The sequence below is a fragment of the Pipistrellus hanaki genome, assembly GCF_964339955.1.
Source record: "Pipistrellus hanaki genome assembly, chromosome: 3".
NCBI lineage: Eukaryota > Metazoa > Chordata > Mammalia > Chiroptera > Vespertilionidae > Pipistrellus > Pipistrellus hanaki.
The window spans coordinates 125,325,433-125,349,775 of record NC_140505.1 but is presented as its reverse complement, the minus strand read 5'-3'; the positions used below and the strand labels follow the sequence as shown (position 1 = coordinate 125,349,775).

Genomic DNA, 24,343 nt, shown 5'->3' with positions numbered 1-24,343 from the left:
AATTCAGGACAATTCTCAGTCTTGGCTGCATTCCAATCCCAGGTACAGATCCATCTCTGTAGGTGGGATGGGGCAACTTGGGAGCTGGAGAATAACAAGAGGATAAGGTTGGGGGCAGAAGGGGAATTTGGAGCAAGAGATAAGTGAAAAAGCCTTCTGATGTTTGACAGTGAAGTTCTTCTTGTAAAACTACCTCCTTCAGGTCCTTAAGGCATAGATACTGATTCAACAAAACAAAAGCAGAGATTGAAAAATATTTTTTAAACTTAGAAAAAATGTAAACTGATCTAAATGAGAAAAGAACCAAGCATTTAATAAAAGAATGTACAAGAACCAGAAACATGATAGAAAATATGCAGAATATATAAAAATAGATAAAAATAGATTCTGATAAATACAGTACAGGACAAATTTGACACTGCAAAAAATTGAGATAATCATAAATGTATAATAAAACACTACTTAGGAATTTTTGCAAGAATGCAAAATAAGAAGGAAAAATATAAAAGTGATTAAAGATAAATAAAATGAAAAAAAGGAGAATGAATATAAATATAGGTAGATTAATTTTTTTTAAAAAAGAATGTGAAAACAGAGAAGCTTCATATGGCTCATGACACCCTCTGTGATTGCTCCCTAATTACATTTCTAGGGTCTCTTTCGATAGTTCCCCCTGACCTTCACCCCTACTCACACCTATCTTATTTCAGTTCTTCCAATCCATTTTGTTCCCTTATCTCCAGTAGGCCTATCATCCCTCTAGCTTCTATTTCTTAAATACCTGTTTCTTTCCTTTGGCTAAATCTGACTCTTTCGTTATATGTTAGCCAATGCAACAGAAAGATATTCTCATATATACTTATGAAGATCCATAAAAAATAGATCATACTCAAATTATTACTGAAAAATAAAATTTTAAATATAGAGCATATTAAAAAAAAAAAAAAAAGTGTATCCAAATTGGCTCAAGTGTGAGAAAATAATGACAGGAAAGCAGTAATGGTAATTTGTTAAACAGGTACAAATATGTCTTTAAGTTATGACCATAGATATAGTTGTAAATTATACACATATAACAAAAATAAAAGATAAGATAAGTCCTATATAATAGAAGCCTAATATGCAAATCTACCAAATGGTGGAACAACCCGTGGAATGATCAGTGGAACAACTGGTCACTATGAGTGTGCTGACCACCAGAGTGCAGATGCTCAATGCAGGAGCTGCCCCCAGCCCGCAGGCCCCAGGCCAGCCAAGGGGGTGCCAGTGGGGGCCCCTGAGTCACCTCGCCAGTTGCCCCACAGATTGGCCCTGATCGCCAGCCAGGCCTAGGGACTCTACCCATGCATGAATTTCATGCATCAGGCTTCTAGTATTAGTTATTACTCTCAGAAATTATAAAATGAATTATTATTTACCAAATGCATATCTACAAAACCTAAAACAATATACTGAAGTACTATTTCCATCAATAAACATTCAATAAGATAACCATACATATGATTGACTAGTATACTAAAAGCTATCGCTTACTCATACACCATCAGCAACTAGTTAAAATGTAATGAGAAGCCTAATGCCGTATCTCAGTGGTTGAACATTGACCTACGAACCAGGAGGTCACAATCAGGGCACATGACCAGGTTGTGAGCTCAATCCCCATTGTTGGGGATGTGCAGGAGGCAGCCAATCAATAATTCTTTCACATCATTGATATTTCTCTCTCCCTCTTCCTTCCTCTCTGAAATCAAAAAAAATGTACACTGAGTGGCCAGATTATTATGATCTCTAAATGCATAATAATCTGGCCACTCAGTGTATATCCTTTATAATAAAAGGCTAATATGTAAATTGTCCCCTCAACCAGGAGTTCGACCAGTAGGCAGGCCAGCCAATGGCCCATGTCCCCTCCCACTGGCCAGGCTGGCTGGACCCCTCCCACACACGAATTCATGCACCGAGCCTCTAATACACACACACACACACACACACACACACACACACACACACACACATACACTGACTGGCCAGATTATTATGCATTCAAAGATCATAATAATCTGGCCACTCAGTGTATATATACATTTTAAATGTAATGGAGAACCCTAGCCAGTTTGGCTCAGTGGATAAAATGTCAGCGTGTGGACTGAAGGACCCTTAGTTTGATTCCAGTCAAGGGCACATACCTTGGTTTCAGGCTCAATCCCTGGCTGTGGTCAGGGTACATGCTGGAGGCAACCAATTGATGTGTCTCTCTCGCATCAATGTTTCTCTCACTGTCTCTCCCTCTCCCACTCTTTCTAAAAAGACAAAGAAAAAAATCAATGGAAAAATAACCCTTGGTGAGGATTAACTTTTAAAAAATGTAATGGAGAGCAAGATACTATTCACAATAACAACTAACATAAAAAAAAAAGTAATAACATTTGAAAGAAACATGTAGGACACATGTGAGAAATAAACAATAATTTTTTTTTTTTTTTTAGATTTAAAACTATATTTGAATGAAATGGAAAGACACAGTGGTCCTGATTACAAAGATAAAACATTGTATTAAAAAAAAAACCTTCAAATTCCCTAAGATTAAAATTATCTTAATGAAAATAATTATACTTATTTTTAATAGTCTTTTGGAGATAAGAGGGAATCTAATGAACAAAATAAACTCACAAGCAAAATAGAAACAGAGGCATGGACACAAGTAACAGACTGAAAGACGGTCAAAGGAGAGAGGGCAGAGGGGACTGGGTGAAAGAAAGTTAAGGGATTAGCCAAAGAACATATTTGCATAGACATAGACAACAGTGTGGTGATGGCCAGAGGGAAGGAAGGGTGGGGACTGGGTGGAGGAAGGCAAGGAATGGGGGGAAATGGGGTTATCTGCAATAGTGTCAACAATAAAAATAAATAAAATAAAATAAATTTAAAAGATCTGTTTCTTCACTATATTCTATGCCTCTCCAATTTTTCATAATAAAAACATTTACTTTTATGATTTAAGAACACTTTTTATTTTAAAAACAAATAAACTACAGTGACCCTTCATCTTAAAAATATAAATTTGTTCTAATAGTACAATATATTTGATAATTTTTTATTTTTATCTACTGTCTCCAATATTTTTTTTGTAAAATTAATATATGATTGTATAAGTGAAGACTTTTCTCATTCCTTTATTTGTATGTATACTCTATAGTGTATACATATTTCACTCAATGTCTTTCTCAGTCATTGTATTTGTCACAGCTCAGAGGGAATATTTGGACATCATTGGGTTTTAGATGTACTGATCTTCATTACTGCATTAGTTTAATAAAGTGCTCTCTAGATAGCACGGGGGGAAATTCACCTTGAGATATTTATATTTTATAAAATGAAATGAGATAACATTACTGTGATAAATAGGAACCTATTTTTCCCCTGCTTTCATTGTCTCATATCCCTGCTGCTGCAGCATTCATTCTTCAGCACCTCTTCTTAGGACACAGCATCCTTCAATCAAGGCCTTGTGTCCATGTAGTTAACAGGACAATCAGTGCCATCTATTACCATCAGCCAGATGCTTCTCTACACAATAGGGACTGGGCATTTGGTCCCACATGTCTCTATGTAAAAAATTAAAGCGCACTAATATGTAAACATTATTTCAACTTAATGCTGTTACTTTATTTAGGGACTTTTAGTTACCGCAAACATCTGTTACGCCACCAAAGTTCATGTTCTTACAAATGTATTCTCAGTGGGCAGTTGACAAATTACAGTATCACTGTCCTCCAAGTGCTAATTTTCTAGCACTTTGTATTAGTCTAACAAGCTTCTTTTAATAATGATAAAATCACACACTATATATAGGCTTTGAATTTCTTCACTAAAATTATATAGTTGGGGGTCAGAATAGATAAAAAATAAAAAATAAAGAAGAGCTCAAAGAAGGTAAGAAGAAGCATTGACTTTTTTGTGGCAGAGTCGTAGGAGAGCGCATTTCTTGGAGTTGGTCCAATTCTTCCCAGGAGATCCAGAATCAGAACAACAGGCTGTGGGGACAACTTCTTGGAGCTCCTACTTCCTACAGAATTTGCCCCCAGAATACAAACAGCAAGATCAGCTTTCTAAATCAAGTAGAGAATCGAAAGAGAAGACAGTTCCTAATTAGTAGATGTGTTGGTGTGTTAGAGGAAAGTGAAATGAACTTCTTACCACCTCACATTTCTTCAAAGGGCACTGAAAAAAGACCACCAGGTAAGGTCGCTCTACATTCACTAAAATACACTGAAGTCCTGTCTACAGATGAAGCTTCCTTTCTTAGTTATTGAGTGTGTTCCTAATTTGCCCACCCGCTTCTACCCACCTACCCTAAAGAGAATCCTATCCTTCTGCATGATTCTGACTACCCACATAACATCATAATCACCCCCATCATCTTTCAATGAAAAAGGTATTTGAAGAAGTCAATAGTATAAAAAAGAAAAAAATGGAAAAAAAATTTTTTAATCCATGAATGACCAGAGTTAAAACCAGAAATTAAAATAGAACTTTTAAAAATTGCCTAACTGGTGTTTTCAGAAAGAAATATGAAGACGATGTATTTATTAAATGAGATTACACTGGTATAAAAAAGGAGAAATCATAAAATAAAGGATGTATTAACATGTTGTCAAAAAGGAAAAGTCAGTGTGCTGGGTTGAATAATACCTCCCCAAAACTCATGTCAACCTTAAACCTCAGAATGTGACCTTATTTTGTACTAGCATCCTTGCAGAGGTAATTAGTTAAATTTAAGATGCAGTTTTACTAGATTATTATTGGCTACAACTCAACTGCTGGTGTCTTTATAAGAAAACTGAGACGTACCACACACAGGGAAGACTGGCATATGGAAACAGAGGCAGAGATTGGAGTGATGAATCTACAAGCCCAGGAACCCCGAGATCGCCAGCAACCACCAGCAGCCAGGAGAGAGTATGGAACAGCCTCTCCCTGAGAACCTCCAGAAGAAACCAATCCTGCTGACTCCTGGATATCACTTGTCTAGCCTCCAGACTGTAAGAGAATAAATTTCTGTTGTTTCAAGACATCCAAGGTATGGTAATTCATTCCAGTAGCTCTGGGAAACTAATACAGTCAGTTGAGTGCTTTACTGCGTCCACAAAGTGAAACGAAATGGAAACTAGCTGCTTTTAAGAGAACGTAGAAAGTGTCAAGTAAGACTTGATAATTATCCACAATATTGAAAGGTGACTGAATCAGCCTGTTAAATCCAGAAGGAGAGGTGTGTTCCAAGCTTTGACAACAGTGTATGCAAAAGTAAACTATGAGACCACATCTTTCATACTCAGGAATGGCTAGCCATGTGGTCTGACTTTAGCAGTACTTTTACAGGTGAAGTTGTAATAAGTATTATGAAGAGTGTAGATGGTAGAAAGACCCTGAGGAATCAGGATATGTAACAGCCAAAGGAAAGAGATAAAGAGATTTTCAAGTAAGAAGATGACAGGATATATTTATGCTTTAGAAGGAATTACGCTTCCTTGGTTCTGAAGTCAGCATCTTCTTGCCAGTGTAACTCATTTGATGCCTGTTTTCATTTTTTATTACCTTCCTCTCTAATCTTTGCTCTTTCTTGGACTTTTATTTAAAAGAAATATATATTTACTTAAAGCAAATTTCTAAAAGTGTTTAGAGTATAGATTCTTATTATCGTTTTTTTAAATCTCTAGTGAATTTTATCATCTATTAATACTTTTGGAGTCAGAGTAAGTCAGGTCACTGGCAACTCAACTTTACTGGAGCCATTTGAGAAAATTTGGCCAGGGTTCTCTTTCTCGCCACGTCTGCTCAAACCAGCAAAGTTTGATCCAGAAACACAGCCTCAATATGTGCTTCAGTCAGTATGCCGAGGACAGAGGCTTCATTAAATTGGACTACAAATGGGCCATTCAAGATATCTACCTTACCACAGAATGTTATCTGTTTGTATATAAAATAAAATTTTAAAACTTCAATTACAAGTGTTTTAATGTGAATGGAATTGTCACGTGATCACAGAACTCTCCAGCTATCACTAAACTCTGATCTATGCATTTGCCCAGAGGTGGCAGTCCTAGCTTTGGGGATAATTCACAGGGGAAAGCTTGTAAATTTCTCTAATATGTGAATATAGAAGGCAGCAGTGATTACAGACATACCAAGTATGTCATTGCTGAGAAAGCAGTAATTTCATAGCATTTGGAGGGGTGAGGATAGAGGTTATATAAAATTTAATTACAATCTTGAAAACCATTTTCTGAGAAGCCTTGCTTTTAGGTAGGTCAGGAACTTTTAGGCAGAGGTAAGTATAGGTCCCATAGGGGAGAGAATTCATGGAGCCTTCTAGGAACAGCGAAGTTGTGGCTGGAGCAGAGTGAGAAACTGAAACTCAGGAACTCTACTGAGTTCTGTAAGACATGGTTAGGTAACGTGAGATAAACGTCTATTTGGAGAACAGATTAGAGTGCTATGAACTGTTGCTGTTTATTTATATTTTTAAATTTTATTTATTGATTTGAGAGAAAAACATCACTTTGTTGTTCCACTTATTTATGCATTTATTGGTTGACTCTTGTATGTGCCCCGTCTGAGGATCAAACCTGCAACCTTGGCATATCAGGATGATGCTCTAACCAACTGAGCGACCTGCCCAGGTTGTTGTTTTTTAAAGGTTCATTAGATATTGTGAGCAAAACAGATTTTAGTGGGACAAGGCTGGAAGCAGGGAAACAAAGCTATTGGAATAGTTGGGCAGTGGTCGGCAAACTCATTAGTCAACAGAACCAAATATCAACAGTACAACAATTGAAATTTCTTTTGAGAGCCAAATTTTTTAAACTTAAACTTCTTCTAACACCACTTCAAAATAGACTCATTCAGGCCGTGGTATTTTGTGGAAGATTCACAACCAAGCGGCCAAAGAGCAGCGTGTGGCTCGTAAGCCACAGTTTGCCAACCACAGGTCGAGGGGATGGAAAAAGCTACTACATTGAATAATAGTAAGCTCCATTTCAGGGAAATAATATAAAAATTAGTATTTTCTTGTGCTTTAACAAACTAATAACAATACAAAGCTGACATTTCTTGAAGAGAAGACTTCTTAGTCTTCACTCCCTTTTTATGATGGTGATTTCCTGCAACTAAAAAAATGTAAGGAGCATTCTTTGCATTTATTTTGCAATCATAAAATTTATGAAATTGTTTACAAGCCAGAAATATAAAATAAAAATCACAAAACATAATACAAAATATTATAGTGTTAAAGTCAATGAAAGAAAAACTACTAATAAACCAGATTTTCAAATCATAAAACCAATGAATCTTGAATTAGAAAAGGGGTTATAAAGGTTTTCCTGTCCATCATGCAAACAGAAACTAGGGGAACATTCTTGACTTCTTTTTCTGTTTCACTCACTGCACCCAATCAATCAACAATTCCATTTTATGTAACTATGTCTACTTTCTTCATCCCTCAGGCCACTATCTTAATTCAGGTCACCAGAATCTCTAACATGTGTGAAAACTAATAAAGAGAAACCTCACAAAAATGCAGCAGGGAGGCCGGAGAAGAAAGCTCTCACACTCAATATCAATTACAGACCACAGTAGAAAAATCTGTCCGCAACAGGAAAGAATAATCAATGATTGGCCCAAACAGGAAAAGATACACATTGCATCTCCTAGACAGTGGTTCTTAACCTTCCTAATGCTGTGACCCTTTATTACAGTCCCTCATGTTGTGGTGACCCCCAACCATAAAATTATTTTTGTTGCTACTTCATAACTGTTGCTACTGTTAATGAATAGTAATGTAAATATCTGTGTTTTCCAGTGGTCTTCTAGTGGTCAGCAAACTCATTAGTCAACACAGCCAAATATCAACAGTACAACAATTGAAATTTCTTTTGAGAGCCAAATTTTTTAAACTTAAACTTCTTCTAAGGGCCCTTCTTCAAATTAGACTCACCCTGCCAAAGCCAGTTTGGCTCAGTGGTAGAGCGTGGGTCTGCGGACTGAAAGGTCCCAGGTTCGATTCCGGTCAAGGGCATGTACCTTGGTTGCGGGCACATCCTCGGTAGGGGGTGTGCAAGAGGCAGCTGGTGGATGTTTCTCTCTCATCGATGTTTCTAGCTCTCTATCTCTCTCCCTTTCTCTCTGTTAAAAATCAATAAAATATATTTTAAAAAAATAGACTCACCCAGGCTGTAGTATTTTGTGGAAGAGACACACTCAAGGGGCCAAAGAGCCACAGTTTGCCAACCACTGTCTTTGGCAACCCTGCTAGTGGTTCTCAACCTATGGGTCTCAACAGGTTGAGAACTGCTGCTTTAGAGCCTAAGACCATTGGAAAACACAGATATTTACATTACGATTCATAACAGTAGCAAAATTACTGTTATGAAGTAGCAACGGAAATAATTTTATATTTGGGCGTCACCACAACATGAGGAACTGTATTAAAGGGTCGCAGCATTAGAAAAGTTGAGAACCACTATCCTAGAACACACTGCCAATGTTATCATTGATAAAGCTTTAATCTCCAACATTTACAGGGAACAATTTAACAAAAGGAAAATAAATGAGCAATGGCCCTAACCGGTTTTGCTCAGTGGACAGAACGTCGGCCTGTGAACTGAAGGGTCCCACGTTCGATTCTGGTGAAGGGCATGTACCTTGGTTGCGGGCACATCCCCAGTAGGAGGTGTGCAGGAGGCAGCTGATCGACGTGTCTCTCTCATCTATGTTTGTAACTCTCTATCCCTCTCTCTTCCTTTCTGTAAAAAATCAATAAAATATATTTTTTTTTAAAGTGTGCAACGGACATAAACAGATACTTTTCAAAAGAAGACAGAGGAAAGCTAAGAGACATAAAAACATGATCAAAGTCACTAATCATTTGAGAGGTGCAAATCAAAATGACAATGTGGTGCCATCATCAACAAATCAACAAATGACAAGTGCTGGTGAGGATATGAAGAAAAAGGAACCCTTATGCACTGCTGGTGGGAATGCAGAATGGTGCAGCCACTGTGGAGAACAGTATGGAGTTTCCTCAAAAAACTAAAAATGGGCCGAAACCAGTTTGGCCTGCGGACTTAAGGGTCCCGGGTTCGATTCCAGTCAAGGGCATGTACCTTGGTTGTGGGCATATCCCCAGTGGAGGGGGGGGGGGGGGGGCGGTTCAAGAGGCAGCTGATCTATGATTCTCTCTCATCGATGTTTCTAACTCTCTATCCCTCTCTCTTCCTCTTTGTGAAAAATTAATGAAATATATTTAAAAAAAACAAAACTAAAAATGGAACTCCCATTGACCCAGTGATCCCACTTCTAGGAATATATCCCAAGAAACTAGAAACATGAATCAGAAAGGATATGCACACCCCGATGTTCATAGCAGCACAACCCACCATAGCTAAGATTTGGAAACAGCCTAAGTGCCCATCATCAGATGAGTGGGTTAAAAAACTATGGTACATCTACACAATGGAACACTATGCTACAGTAAAAAAGAAAGAGTTCTTACCATTTGCAACAGCATGGATGAAACTGGAGAGCATTATGCTAAGGGAAATAAGCCAGTCAGAGAAAGATAAATATCACATGACCTCACTCATTTATGGAATATAATGAACAACATAAACTAATGAACAAAAATAGATCCAGAGACAGAAATATCAATCAGAACATCAAACCTCAGAGGGAAGGTACGGGAGGGTGGGGGTAAGGAGGAGAGATCAACCAAAGGACTTATATGCATGCATATAAGCCTAACCAATGGACACAGACAACAGGGGGGGAGGGCATGGGGGGGGGGGGGTTTGGGAGGGTAATGGGGCGATAAGCACACATATGTAATACCTTAATCAATAAAGAAACATTAAAAAAAAAGAAAGAAAGAAGTACCCCAGCAACTCAACCAAAGAGAAACTGTCATCTCCCTGAACTTTCCCTTTTCTCTTCCAACTTCCTCCATTTACTCCATAAAATAACCTTCCTGACCTTTGCTGAATTTCCCTATGGCTTTTGTTGTAGCTTGCTTATCCTGAATTGCAATTCTTTGCTGTTGCCAAATAAACCCATTTTTGCTGGTAAAATAATTGACTTTTATTTTTAAGGTCAACAACTGTTGTCCTCCTGACAAATGTGTACTCACTCGTTCTCCCCAGCCCAATCCCTCTTTATTCAGAATAAAATTCCCAATTACAAATCTGCTAGCTATTGTTCTGCGTAAAACCCTTCAAAAGTTTCCCATTACCACCAGATGATGACCTTTCAATCCAATCTTGGCTTCTCTCTCTACAGGTGAGCTCCACATCTCCCCATCTCTCACGCAGTGCTGCGGCTGTACTGAATTACTTGCAGTATTTTGCACAGGCCATGCCTTCTTTCTCTTTTAGGACTTTGCCTAGGCTTTTCCCTCGGTCTCAAAAGTCTGGCTATTTCCTCTTCGTCCTCTGGTAATAGTAATGACATACTTCCCCGAGGAAGTTTTTTCCAACCTCGGAGAGACTATGTTTACCTCCAAAGCATCCTGTGATTACTCCTACTGGAGATCTCATGACAATGCACTATCATTTCCCTTTTTTTCCTCTCTTCGAGGAGACCACAAACTTCTTAAAGGCAGGTGATATGCCTTGACCTTGCCACTTGTAAGATGCCTGGTATGTCATATGTACATATTAGATGTTGTTCTAATTCATCACTATGTATTCATGAAGGTTCAAATTACTTTTATAATTTTTCCAACAGTTATTCAGCATTCACATGAAAAATCTTAGGGACAAATTATTTTTTCATGAACATTCTACATGACAGAAGGCTTCCTTAAGGTAGCTTATTACAACTGCACCATCCTCCAAAATAATAATGCTTGCCCTATGGGATGATGATGATGATGCAAATGACACTACAGAACAGGCACCATGCTGGATTTTTCACATGAATATGCTCAGTTCACCCTCAAAACAATTCTTTGAATCATATACTGTTAATTAGTCCAGTTAAAAAGAAGAAGGTATAGAGAAGCAATTTGGTGAAAATTATACAGCCAGCAAGTGGTCAAACCAGAATTAAAGCTCAGCTGACTGAGTCCAGCCCTTAGCATTACTTCACTTCCATCTCAGAACCAACTGTCAGGTAGTGAGCCAGTTTTTCAATTCTTTTACACTAACAATATTTATAGTTTAAAAAAATAATAATTATTAAAAACTAAGCCTGATGCTCGAATTTGTGCATGGATGAGATCCCTGCAGGGATGGGTCCCCAGCTCATACCCCAGCAGGCTCGCAATCTCACAGCCCTGCCTGACACCCCGCTATGGCCTGGCACGGCCCCCTCACCTGCTCCACCATCCTGCCTGTGGGGCAATTGATCAAGGGTGGGCCCCCACCCGGTTCCCTCAGACTGTTTGCCATCTGCAGGGCAATCAGCGGGGCAATCAGATCCCTGTTCACGCCCACATTGGCCTGATGCCACCCATTCACCTCCTCCACCATCCTGCCATGGCCCAGCTCTTGTTAGGGCCCATCAGGGCCAGCAGCACATCCACTGCTGCCCACTGCCATTGCTGCATTGCTGATCCCTTCCATATTCTACACTAACTCCTGGTGGTCAGCGCATTTCATACTGAGCAGTCGAACTCCCGGTTTAACAATTTGCATATAAGGGTTTTATTATCCTATGTAATAAAAAGCTAATATGCAAATCAACCGAACAGCAGAATGACCAGTCACTATGACATTCACTGACCACCAGGGAACAAACACTCATGCAAGAGCTGCCCCCTGGTGGTCAGTGTGCTTCCACAGGGGGAGCCGCCTTTCAGCCAGAAGCAGGCTTTTATCTGGTGAGCACAAAGGCAGTGCTAAGGATGTCCTACTATTGGCTTAGTCCTGCCCAGACATCAGTTGGACATTTCCCGAGGGTTCCTGGACTATGAGAAGGCACAGGCTGGGTTAAGGGACCCCCTGAGTGCACAAATTTCGAGCACTGGGCCTCTGGTATAGGGAAAAAGAAACTATTTAACTTTGTTTTAAACTGATTTCCAAGTTCATCTGTCCACAGAACTCTTTTAAGGGGCAATGCCTATTCATATCCTAAATAACTGCAAATCTGTAAAATGTACTTTGAGAAATACTGGTCTAAACATGATTATTCTCCTAGTGCATTGCAAAATTGTATTTGCTTTTGGAGCAGTCACTTCATAGGAGTAGTACTGGGCCAATAGTCAACTACAACGATGCCACCTCATCTGAATCCTAATAGAATCCTACTGAATTAGAATCTCTGGAGTGAGACCTGGGGATTGATATTTTTAGTCATCATCTTGTTAGTTCTAAGCACATCTACTTTTTTAAAACTACTGTTTTTGAATAAGCTGAAAAAAATGGTATTCAGCCCTGCCTTGGGCTAAGCATCTTCTATCTCATCAGGGAATCTCATTTATAAACCCAGAGGTTACTTCATTCCCAGTTTCAGACCCTCTACTTCTCAAGTCTGCTCCTGCCTTCTGGCCCTTCTACTGGCCTATATTACATGGCATGGAATTCTCTGCCAACCCTCTACTGGATTGCTAGAAAACACTATCTTCTGGGAGTTGACTAAAATGTTATCTCCTCTGTATAGAAGTGTGGGTTCCTCTCTTATGTGGATCCACACTATACCCTTATCTCATTATAGTGTTTAATGCATTCTATTATAACTAAGGATGTGCAGGTCTTTTCCAGCAGAATACAAGTCTCTTGGTGGTAAATGCCAAATTTTAACCCTCTTGCCCTCTCAATACTAATGTAGTCCTAGCCAAAAGCTGAGGTTCAATAAATTATCAGTTGAGGGATTCAAGGGAATTTAAAAGACTTTATCTTTGATGCTTGATTATCTCCCTGATTGTTTAGCTAAGAAATAAATACACTAATGCCTGGTGACAACACATATCAACCGATCAATGCAAGCCAGGATGGAGGAAATACAAAAGGGTGTTGATGAACCTAGCGCTGAAGCACAAAGGCAAGTGATCTGACAATTACATTTCTTTCTAAAAAACAAATGTTACCAAGAAGCCATCTAAGGCAGGGATATCAGAGGTGAGTTAAATCAATGACTGGTACATAAATAGAAATAGATTTTAAACACAATCACTGAATTAAAAAAAAAAAAAAAAAACCCTGAAGAACTGATAGCATGCACAGCTAAAAATTGAGCAATGGACTCGCAGGAGAAGTTGAAACCATTATATAACCCTATTTTGACACTAAGATGAATCAATTTTGAATATCATTGAAGCTTACTGGCGCATTGAAATGTTTATTTTCATTTATTTGAATTCTGTATTTCTAACATTGTATTCTAAATATAAAAGCACAGTCAACACCATTAAGAACCAAGGAATTAAGCATAAGCTCACAAATGTTTATCTTTCATGATACAAATATGAGAATTGTTCAACTTAATGCGCCCACTAATCATTTCATATGAATGAGAGAGGTTCATTGAAGCCTGATAGATAATAAATTTTCAATAGTTTAAAAAAAGAAACAAGCTACTTACTACTTAAGATTCTGTTTGCGTGGAAAAGTGCCAGTTAAGGCTCTATTCTGTCCATTTCCCATTCAATTTCCTAAGGTTTCATTAAGAGTATTTTAATATTTTTCATAATTGCCCACCCCAAGAGAAAAACAGGGTAATTTCAATAATAAATCAAACTATAACCGTATGTTTATATTTTCCTAAATGTTAATTGTATTCATTTTATACAAGTTAATAGGTGAAAAGAGTGAGAATGCTTATTTTTGCTATTATTACTTTGCTGTTGTTTCCAATTTAATTATTAAACATTATTCACTTTCAGCAAACAGCATTTTATCCTAACTCAATAAATATAACCACGTATCTGAATTTCTATTGTACAATTTGCAAACATAGACACAAATTTTACATATGTTCTGAAAAATGTCTGGCCTTTTCATAAACCCAATCTAACAAATTACTCAACTAATAACTTTATATTGGTCCAAATAGTTTTTACTTAAAAATTCACAATCATGTATAAAATTTAGAACTAACAATACTGTTTGAATTTATTAACAATATTATTAAAATAATCCTTTGCGTTTTATCACTTAGTGAACAACTTATAAATTATAGGCACAGTGTAAGTAAGAAAGTCTGCAGCCAGTAGATAACATAAATTTATCTCTGGCTCTGTCTCCGTAGAGATAACTCAAAATTCCATTGATGAGACAAAATCAGAGAAACACCTGTCAAGAAAAACTACCTGACCTTTGCTCCAATTTTTAAGCATGTCACCAATGTTGTCAGATACATAAAGAAAGGCACTGCTCTAAGATCTGACAGCGAACCCACCAGGGTCTTCACACAGAAAATGAAGAAAATACTACTGGATAGTCTGCCTAAAATTTTCTTAATACTTGGAACACAGAGGAAATATCAGATGACACAGAGTCTTTATCATTTTCAACTTTCAGAAGAAAAGATCAGTCAAGTGACTGTAGCAATTACAGACTATTTTTTTTTCTGATATTACCAGCAACACTTTGGCCTACGTTCTGTTTGATTGCTATAAAATGCATCCTCTCAAACACCCCTAAGCTTATAATGTTGCTTACATCACATCACAGCGAAATAAACACAAACTCTGGCTAACTGTCCAATTAAGAAAGGTCCAAGGAAAAGTTTTTCTGCCCTCTGTTTACTGACCTCACAACATCCAGTTTCATTTGCAGATCTTAACAGTTTCAAACATCTTTCACTCCTTTAACTCATCAGTTATCTTTATGTAAAACCTCCCTGATCACATTAATTTCATGTGAAAAGAAAATGCTCTATAAAACACATTAACCATCACCATTAGGTTAAACCAAATAGCATATAAAAAATTATAAAGACCATAATCAAACAAGTGTCAAAAAATATATCACAAAACACACACACACACAGGTAAAGGGAATATAGATATGATTTCTTAATTATCTAAATCTCTCCTGAAGACTCCCGTACATGGCTCAGTTTGGAAGCTGAGGCTTCTGTAGATCTTCTCATGGAGATTGTGAGCCAAAGGGGGGAAAATAGTAGATCAGGGCATAGGCAGGTTAGTGTGGAGCTTTAAAGGTAATAGAGCAATAAGACGTAGAACTGGTAGAGGAGCAGCAACAGAAGGCCGCATCTGCAGTGGGAGCTGGAAATAAAGTGAATCCCTGAGGCAGTGACAAGTCCCTGCTACTGGTGGACAATAGAACATGGAAGAGGGCAGGCTTTACCCCAACTATTCCTAATATGATCACTGCTTCCTGCAGGCTACAGTGTGTGTATCAAATGTTAAAACAGTCCAGACTAGGCAATCAAGATTGAATGGGAAGAGCATCAAAAATCAGACCTAAGTTCTAGTGCTGCCACTGTCACAGTCACAGCTATGAACAAGGCAGCTGCCTTATCTGTGAATTGAGATACATATGCCAGATGATGGTCAATTTCCTTCCAACTCTTAGTCTCATGAACACCAGAAGTCTGTTGTATGAATCAGTCAACAATCCTATTCAAACAGTATATATATTTTGGATATATGTAATATACATGCATGTACACACACACACACACACACACACACACACACACACACACACACACGTCCTTAATCAAAACTCTAAGCCATACTCCTACATGTCTCTTCCATTTTTTTATCCATATAAAAACTTTATAAACATATTCTCTGAGTATAGATCTTTGTTATAACCATGAATATAACTTCTTTTTATGTGAACATGCATATCCTGAAATAGAAAAACTATTTTCTCAAATGAGAAACATGGAGTACTACATAATATATATTATTCATTAATGAGAACATTAAAATATAAACTTATGAACTGTGCTAGACGGTATTATCTTCTCTATGCTTATTCTGAGAAAGGGAGTTATGAAAGAGCTAGAACTGAATAATTTGACACTATTTTGTAAACACTTAAATGTGTCAAGCATATCTGTAAATCTTCAAGTGAATAAGATTTTCCCTTCTGTGTAAGATACAGGAAGGGGGAAAGGATGGTGTCTTTGCCGAGGCACTTTTCAAATGGAAATAAAACGGAGATTTTCTAATCAGTTATCCTTGTGGGTAAGTGGATTTACACCTGCACTGAGTCTGAGACTTAGGAAATGACAGAGCCCATCATCTTCATGGGTTTCATGATGGAGCCACAGCAAAAGATTTCCTGAGATCAAATATGTGGTGGAGAGAAAGCTGTTTTCAATGGAAACAGGAAGCAAGGCGCTAACCTGTTTCTATGGTAACTAGAGCAGTAGCTTCCAACAGCTGTAGGGGTGGGAAAAGGGCAGAAAGTTATAAATGCAAAAAACAAACAAACAAAACTAATGCTGGTTTGCTTTATCAGTGTGATGCTCCTTATAGTAAGTACAATCAGTGCAGACATGTTGTCCCTGCACCACTAAACCCCAGATATCTTTTTCCTCCAAACCTCACAAGGTTGGACCTGGAAAGAAGTTAGCTACTATCTAGTAGCCCAAAGCATGATGCCCACTCCCCGAATAAGGCAAAGAAAATAAAGACAGAGAAAGATGAAGTGAATTCTCCAAAGTCACACATCCAATGGTAAAATCATGGTTAATTCATAAGTCCCAGAAACCCCAGTCCAGGCTATTTTTCCAATGCTGTTTCCATATATTCTCCACTCTTAATCTCTTCTCTCCCAAATACTCCCATTTTAGTATCTTTCTGTAAAAATATTCACTACAGAATATTACAATTAATTACCATCTTTCAACCTATAAGAGAAGGAAAAGCAGTGCTATTCTGTCATTAAAGAAAAAAAAAAAATCTCAGCCCTGGCCAGTAACTCAGCTGGTTCCTGATACACCAAGGCTGTGGGTTTGATCCCTGGTCAGGGCACATACAAAAATACAAGAAACAACCAATGAATGCATAAATAAAGTGGAACAATAACTTAATGATCTCTCTCCCTTCCTCTCTCTCTCAAATCAATCAATATTTTTTTAATCTTGACTAATCTTCTAAAAGAAAAGGCCTTTATACTTCAAGCAGAATTATATTGTTTATATAACACATTGATGGTTATCATTTAGACCATGCTGCCACTATATATTTCCCTCTAGAGATCTGTGTTTACCTTTTACCGGTCCTTTAGTGCCCTTTACTATTTTTACTTAGACATATTTTTAAAGTTGCCATAATAAAAAAGGATATATGACTCAGAAGTTCAAAAATATGAGATCTAAAAACTGCATTTACTTTATTTGGAGTCATAAATATAAATAGTTATGATATACATTTTTCAATTGGGAAAGGTTGGTCTGAGTTTTTTATATAAACCCACACATTTCCTTGTTTTCAGTTACTTTGAAAAATGTGTTTCTTGACAAGAAAAAAATTTCCTTGTCTCTTTTTTAAAAATCTTCATTGTTGAAAGTATTACCATGTCCCCCTTCCCCCCCCCCCACCTCTTTCAGCCTACACTACCCCCTCCCCTGCCCCAGGCTTTCACCACACTATTGTCTGTGTCTATGGCTTTTGCATACATGCATATAAGTTCTTTAATTAATCTCTTAATTAGTTTTGTTAATTCAAATTTGCAAATGAATTCTTCGTAAAATATTACACACACACACACACACACACACACACACACACAAAGATACCTAATCTGTCCAACTACTAATACATTCTTTTTTGGCATGCCTGAAGCCCAACCTAATGTGTAGATCATCTAGTTTGTGAACACATTTACTACTGAAAATACAATTGACTAATGCAATTACTAGGTTCTTTTAATGAATTAGGTATTCTCTGGTCCTATCCAATGCTCAATTCTGAGACTATAAGCATGTGAACTTTAAAATAGTGGCCTGGAAAAGGTCAAAAGACACTTAGAGGCTGAGAAAGCAAATGCAATCACACCAGACTGTTATAGCAGTTTCTTTTCAGGGCTCTGAAGGTTGGATTTGCATCGTTATATGGTTGGCCATGACTTTTAATTAATATGAAAGGGATGAAGATACTTGACCATACCTCCAAAAATCCAGTTGTTTAGTGTAAGTACAGCCTGCAACATCTTCTCCAATAATATTACAAATAGACAGTCTGTAAGTCACTTTGAAGGCACAGCAATGGAGATTAAAACAGCCTAACATTTTTATAATAAAATAAAAACTAACAATATGCTAAGATAATCATTTCTAAATAGAATATTTTCAGACATATGTCAGGCAAAATTTCCATTGAGCTGTTTTTAAAAAAAAACAAAACAACTTTTTAATATCTTTAGAATTTTTTTGTTGTTATTTTGTTGTATTTTTTAAAAAATTTAATAGATATTATCTTTTGGAAATATTAAATTATAAATAAAATGCGGAGCCTATTGAGGGTAAAGGATTGTATGTTGCACAGTTTCTGGCCTACAGTGACTGTATTATCAATATGCATTGAATAAATAAATGTTCTAAAAATTTTAATTACTGACTATAATATTTTATGAACAAGATATATTTGGCTACTAAATCTTTTAACTGGGGCAATGTTTACAGAATAAGAATATACTGTATTTTCCTTCTTTAACCTAATTTTTGACTAAAATTGTCCCTACCTTACTATAATTTTTAATTAAATGTTACATTTAAAATTCGCAAATACTTCCAGTAGTTAGGTCATTTCCCTCTTGCTTTTGTTTGTTTTGTTCTTTGTAGTTTGAGGAGAGGGGGAAAAAATGACCCACAAAAATAAACAGATGAAATTCTAAATCCAATTTCAGATCTAGAAATTCAAATTTTAGAAGTTTTAAGAACTAAAATTATAGAAATAAAACATTTGAAATGCTAATAAAGTGAATATTTTTGTAATTAAAAATGATGAATTCACTATCATAATCCCCATTTTTTTTTCTCAAATGTTGGGTGGTGCAGGGCAAAATTTCTACCAGCCAAAGTATGGGAATACATATATTTAAAAAGTCACAGATGACCTTTCAGAGTTAAAATGCTAGTGAATATCTTATGCTGCATTAACTCTCAAGAGCAACACAGGCTGCAGAGATTTCACAAACCAGTCAGTTACAATCAGTGGCTGTGGTGGAAGGGCCTGGAGAGGATGTCATGAGACCTCCAGATAATTTTGGTTCTGCCTTTGTTAACTTGCTGTCTGACCTTGGCCACTACTTAGCATCTGCAGTCTCCATATTCCTCCTCTACATCTGAACGGTCTTCACAAGGTGATCTCAAAGAAATGTTCCATGTCTACAATTCTTAGCTAATTCTGCTTCTAAAGGCTCTTTGACCTTGTGTTAATTGCTAATCTGTGTTCTTTCCTCACCTGAAATGGATGCAAGCCAAATTCTGATTAATATGAAATTTTAGATTTTTTAAAAACTATTTTCAAGTTAAGGGTCTATCCTTTGACCAATAATCAATTGAATCAATTTCCAAAGCAATAATTACAATTGAACACATTCTTATTTAAGTTTTTGCTATGCAATTTGCCTTACAATAAAAGGTATTAAATGTATTATATGCTCATGTGAGAAAGACAATAAATATTCTGTCTTTTTTATAGCACATGATGAGTCTAAAAACAAATTCAGATGATCTTTTTAGCCACCAAGTGGAGAGAGCTGGGTAGGTAGGGAGGGGAGGGGGAGAGGAGGAGACACAGATGTTATGGTCATGAGTCTATGATTTAATTTAAATAAATATGCAGTTGTTTCTTCTGAATGCCAACTTTTGTTGAATCTATAGAATGATCTTAGAAGGAAGGTTTCAGAGTTGAAGTTTTGAATTCAATATTCAAATATGAAAATGTGGGCCTACTAGAATTTATGCATGCTTTTAAATTCCAGATCCAATAGAGTAGCAGTATTTTACATACTTTTATATACTTTTTCACACTGAAAACAAAACATTTCTTCAGACTTCTAACGTGGTATCAGAAGCACATCTGACAAGTTGGTAGAGAGACAGCTGCACAGTATCTCAGAGACAAAGACTTCTAACGTGCAAAGACAATAAACAATAAGAACAGAGCCAAGGCGAAGCTGGAAGGATCCCCATTATGCCCAGGGGGGTGTCTTTTCTGGGCGTCAGAAGCAAAGCAGACACTTGCAGTTGCAAAGATATAACAAAATACAGTATTCTGTCCTCACATATAATTAAAAACCACTCACATACTATGTAATTTCTGGTTATTTATATTTCTTTTGTTTCCTTTAAACTGGAGAAACCATCACTGGTTACTTTTATAGGCCCTTCATGGGATTTTGAAGAATTAATTGGGAATGTCAAGGACCAACTTCAAGCTGTCACTCAAGCTAGACACTTGAAAAGAAAAAGTAAGGGTGGGATCGCAATCTAAAGAGTAAAATAAAAGTTCACTACAATCCAAATAACCCAGATTTAGAAAATAGGATGAAACTTAGATCCCTGGAGTGACTAATACAAGTTCCACCTGTAAAATAAACATAGATATAGCCCAGAGGGAAAGACACCTGCCTCCAAAACTCAGTGCCGCAGGTGGGCTCTCGGGTCCCCTCACTGGGACCAGCACGCCCAGCCTCCTTCCTCCTTGGAAAGCCGTGGCCCCCCAACCAGCAGGAGAAGGGAGACCCCACAAAGTGAACCCCGAGTACTCTCTCCCCAACACCAGCCACTCTATCCTCAGATCAGACCCCTAACTGCAGCCTCTGCTCCCATGAGTTCCTCCGCTCTTCAGTGGCGACGGGCCTCACTGAAAGTGTCAAATCCTGGGGACCAGGAGGCCCAAAGAGACATCGGAACTAAAGGAAAAGTTGGAGCAAAAGGGTCAAGAAAACACAAACAACAAAACAAACTCCAGATGAAGTCTGATACCGGTGTTTCCAGACTAGGTTCCAGACAGACGTGCACAGAGGACTGGACATATGCCCTTCCGGTCCCAGCTGCCAAAGCAAATCTCAGAGTTTGGGTTGAGAAGAAGGAGATAAAGGGGAACTGAGGTGGGGGGGGGGGGGCGCTGAGCTCCCCTTTCTGCAGAGGGGCCTCTATTTCTCCCCTCTCCCACGCCCCTCCAGGGCCCTGGGTGTAAATGAACCCCAAGTGGGAAGGAGTTTGGAGGAGCTGGAGGTGCTGGAGGAGCAGGGAAGGGAAGGGGCGGTTCTGGCCTTACCCTGGCGGCTCTGGAGGAGTAGGGGTCCTCGAAGAGCGCCCACATGCGGGGCTGCAGCCTCCTCCAGCGGCCGGACTTGCCTTCGGGGCCGCCCAGGCCCGTGGCCTCCTCGATGCCTAGCCGCTTGGCCGCCAGCTCCTCCTCGTCGGCCGGGTCGCCGCCCATGAGGTCGGGGGCCTCGAAGATGTCCAGCGCCTCCTCGGCGTCGCGGTGCTGCCGGTAGGTCATCCAGCAGCAGGGCTCCACGTCCGTCTCGTCGATGCCCCAGAAGGCTAGCTCCTCCTCGAACAGCGGCCCGCACACGTCGGCGGGGCAGTGCAGCTTGCCGGTGCGGTAGTAGTTGAGCACGTAGGCGAAGACGCCGGGGTGCCGGTCGAAGAAGAACTCGCAGCCGCCGCCGGGGTGCTCGCCCCCGGGGCGGTCCCCGCCTTTGCCGCCGCCGCGGGAGCTGCAGCGGCCGGCGCCGCCCTCGGAGCAGCCGCGGGGCCCCGGGGACGGCGGGGGCCGGGGCAGCGGCGGCGGGGAGCGCGGCGGGGGCGCGGGCTGCAGCGGGTCGCCCGCCGCCGTCGAGCAGTCGCCCTGGGGCTCGGAGGCGGCGAGCAGCGCCAGGCGGGTGCCGGGCAGGGTCTTCAGGGTGCTGCGGTAGGTCTCGTGCCGGGTGCCCCCGACATTGAGGATCACCCTCTCGTTGCTCTCGATCTTGCCCATCTCTGTGGTTCAGACATGACTGGAAGGGGCGGGAGGGGGGGCGAACACAGCCAAGTTAGGGACCCGGGCCGGCAGAGCTGCACCGCGGCCCCCACCCCCAGCCCCACTCCCAGCCCCAGGGCGCCACGATGCAGGGCGGGCAGATGGGCAGCGGGCAGACGACCCTCCCTTGAAAGATGGGGGTGGGGATGGGGGGACGGGGGGTCAGCGCCCCGTCTGTCCCCTCTCAAGCCTCACTCACACCCTCCCTGGGATTCCAGAGAAGGGAGCAGTCGGAGTCTCCCTTGACCTTCCAGGACACCCTTGCCCCTGCTTCACACCTTCCTCCCTCTGCTCCTTCACCTTCCACTGCTCACCCTGCCTCCCCTGGGTCCTCTCTCTCGGGTGACCTGCTCCCGGGCCCTGTTCTCCCTGCCCCAGCCCTGAGCTCTGCCTCCCCTTCCTCCTCCCCTCCTGCCCTTTTCTCCTCTCCCGGGCACCCCAGCCCGGGTCCCTCGGTTTGACTCTCCTAACCTCTCCCCCTCCCCTAGCCTGGAAACAATCCCCTTGGGCGGGGAGTTCTCTCTGCTGATGCAACTTGGCAGGGTTGGCTGGGAGCCCCCCACTCCGCCGAGCCCCTCCCGCCCCCCCCCACCACCACCCCCAGCCCCTGGCCGGCAGGCGCACCCTCGGGCCCCGGTGGCTGGCGCGCGGCTCCCGGGCGCGCAGGGCGTGCCCTCTGGGCGACCTGTTCCAGCTTCACCTCCACTTTCCCTCGCGGACCAGGCACAAAAGCCTGAACGCACAAGTCAGAGCAAAAAATAAAAAACAAAATAAAATCCACCCCCACCCCTCCTCCCCGATGCTGCCGCCTTTCCCCAAGGAGACCTCTGACCAATTTCCCCATCCAATGTCCTAGTCACCTTATTGTTGTTCCTCACATTCCGGCTCCGGGGGAAGGAAAAGACTCATTAGGATCCATTCCTGAGACCAGTGATCCGTGCATCCCACCCCATCCCCCTTTCCCTAGGAAAACCAGCGCCTCGGGGATGGGGGTGGAGGGCTGCTTTCGAGGAGGGGCGAGGCGGAGGGCAGCGCCGCCGGAGGCACACCCCCCTGGGGCCGCCGCGTCCCCGCTCCCTCCGGCCCGCGCCTCTCCCCGGGGCTGCGCTTCCACAGCCCTGTCCCTGCGGGGCGCAGCCTGCCCTTCCCGGCAGATCGCCCCGGTCCCCCCACCCCGGCCCCAGGTACCTTAAGGAGACCGAGATAGAAGTGGCTCTGCTCCGATTCCCGCGCGGACGAGCCTCTCCGGGCGGCTGCGCTCAGTCCCGCCGCCCAGCCGCGCCACCCGTCTCCCACCAGAAACTACTTGTTGGCGTTTTCCGGGCTCAGGCCGCGGGGAGACGGCCCCGGGCGGCACCCCGCCGCGCTCCTCGCCTTCAGGGTGCGAGCGGCGGGCTCGCCCCGCGCCGGCCCCGGCGCCCGGAGCCGGCATCGCGCGCGGCCGGGCGCACCATGGAGCTCAGGGCGGGTCCCCCCGGCGCCCCGCGCCCCCGCCGCGCGCGGGCAGGTCGCCGGGCCGGGGTTGCTGCGGAGCTGGCCGGGCAGGTCAGGCTCACCCCCCGGGAGGTGAAGTCAGCCTGAACCTGCAGATGTTGGCTCTTCTCTGCAATCAGCTGCTGCTGAAACTGCCCCTTCCGAACCCACCGCTAGCCGGCTACCGCCGCCGCCAAGCACAGCGCTGGGGAAGGGTGGGTAGGAGGTGGGTGGGTCTGGGGAAGCTATGTTGTACCAACCAGGCTCATCTATTTTTCTCTGATGAAGCTCTATCCCCACCCACCCTCTCTGGAGCTTCTGCCTACCTTACTGACACCCCGCTCTCCACACCCCTTCTCTTCCCACCGTCCCACCCCTCCCTCAAGTGAGAGAGAATCTAAAACCAATTGCTTTTTTTGTTTTTTTGTTTTTTGTTTTTCTTAATGACTGTTGATGGGAGAGAGAGCTCTACTTACAGGTGACAAGTGAGTCTGGTCTGGTTTCTAGTGTCTTATTCATAGCTCTAGCTTGCTTTTTTTTTTCCCCCTGTCAAATGTAGGTCTCCAGGCACCACATCATGATTATATAAAACAAAACAAGTTTTTAAAAAGTTTATTCCAGAAACACGCTCTGGCAAGTAAAAATACGGGTTTCTTTATCAGAAGCGGAAAAGACAAGCGACAGATATCGAAGTACCAAAGCAATGATCTAATTAGCCAATTTCTCCTCTTCTTAAATTAGTATTGCATTGGTTTGCTAGGGCTGCCATAACAAAGTATCACACACTGCTAATGAAATACATTACCCCACTGTTCTGGAGGCCAACAGGTGTTGTCAGGTTTGGATTTTCTGAGGGCTCTGAGAAACGACTCTATTGCAGTACTCTCTCCTTGGCTGGCAGACGGTCATCTCCTCCCT

At 41.2% G+C, this 24,343-nt stretch overlaps 1 protein-coding gene across 10 annotated transcripts in view; it reads right to left on the bottom strand.

Annotated features, from left to right (window-relative positions):
* KCNC2 (potassium voltage-gated channel subfamily C member 2) overlaps positions 1 to 23,582 on the bottom strand; it is a 222,204-nt gene extending 198,622 nt beyond the window's left edge. For 8 of the 10 annotated variants that reach the window (XM_084876301.1, XM_084876294.1, XM_084876298.1 and 5 more), the window contains exons 1-2: positions 23,141 to 23,582; positions 21,203 to 21,929 (exon numbers count right to left, since the gene is read on the bottom strand). In XM_084876301.1, coding sequence (XP_084732427.1) covers positions 21,203 to 21,910 — 708 coding nt within the window. In that variant the 5' untranslated portion in view covers positions 21,911 to 21,929; positions 23,141 to 23,582. Of the gene's footprint in view, positions 1 to 21,202; positions 21,930 to 22,576; positions 22,648 to 22,812; positions 22,916 to 23,140 lie in introns of those variants that run through there. The other 2 variants (XM_084876297.1, XM_084876296.1) reach the window with 2 other exon arrangements.
* Positions 23,583 to 24,343: the final 761 nt, after the last annotated feature.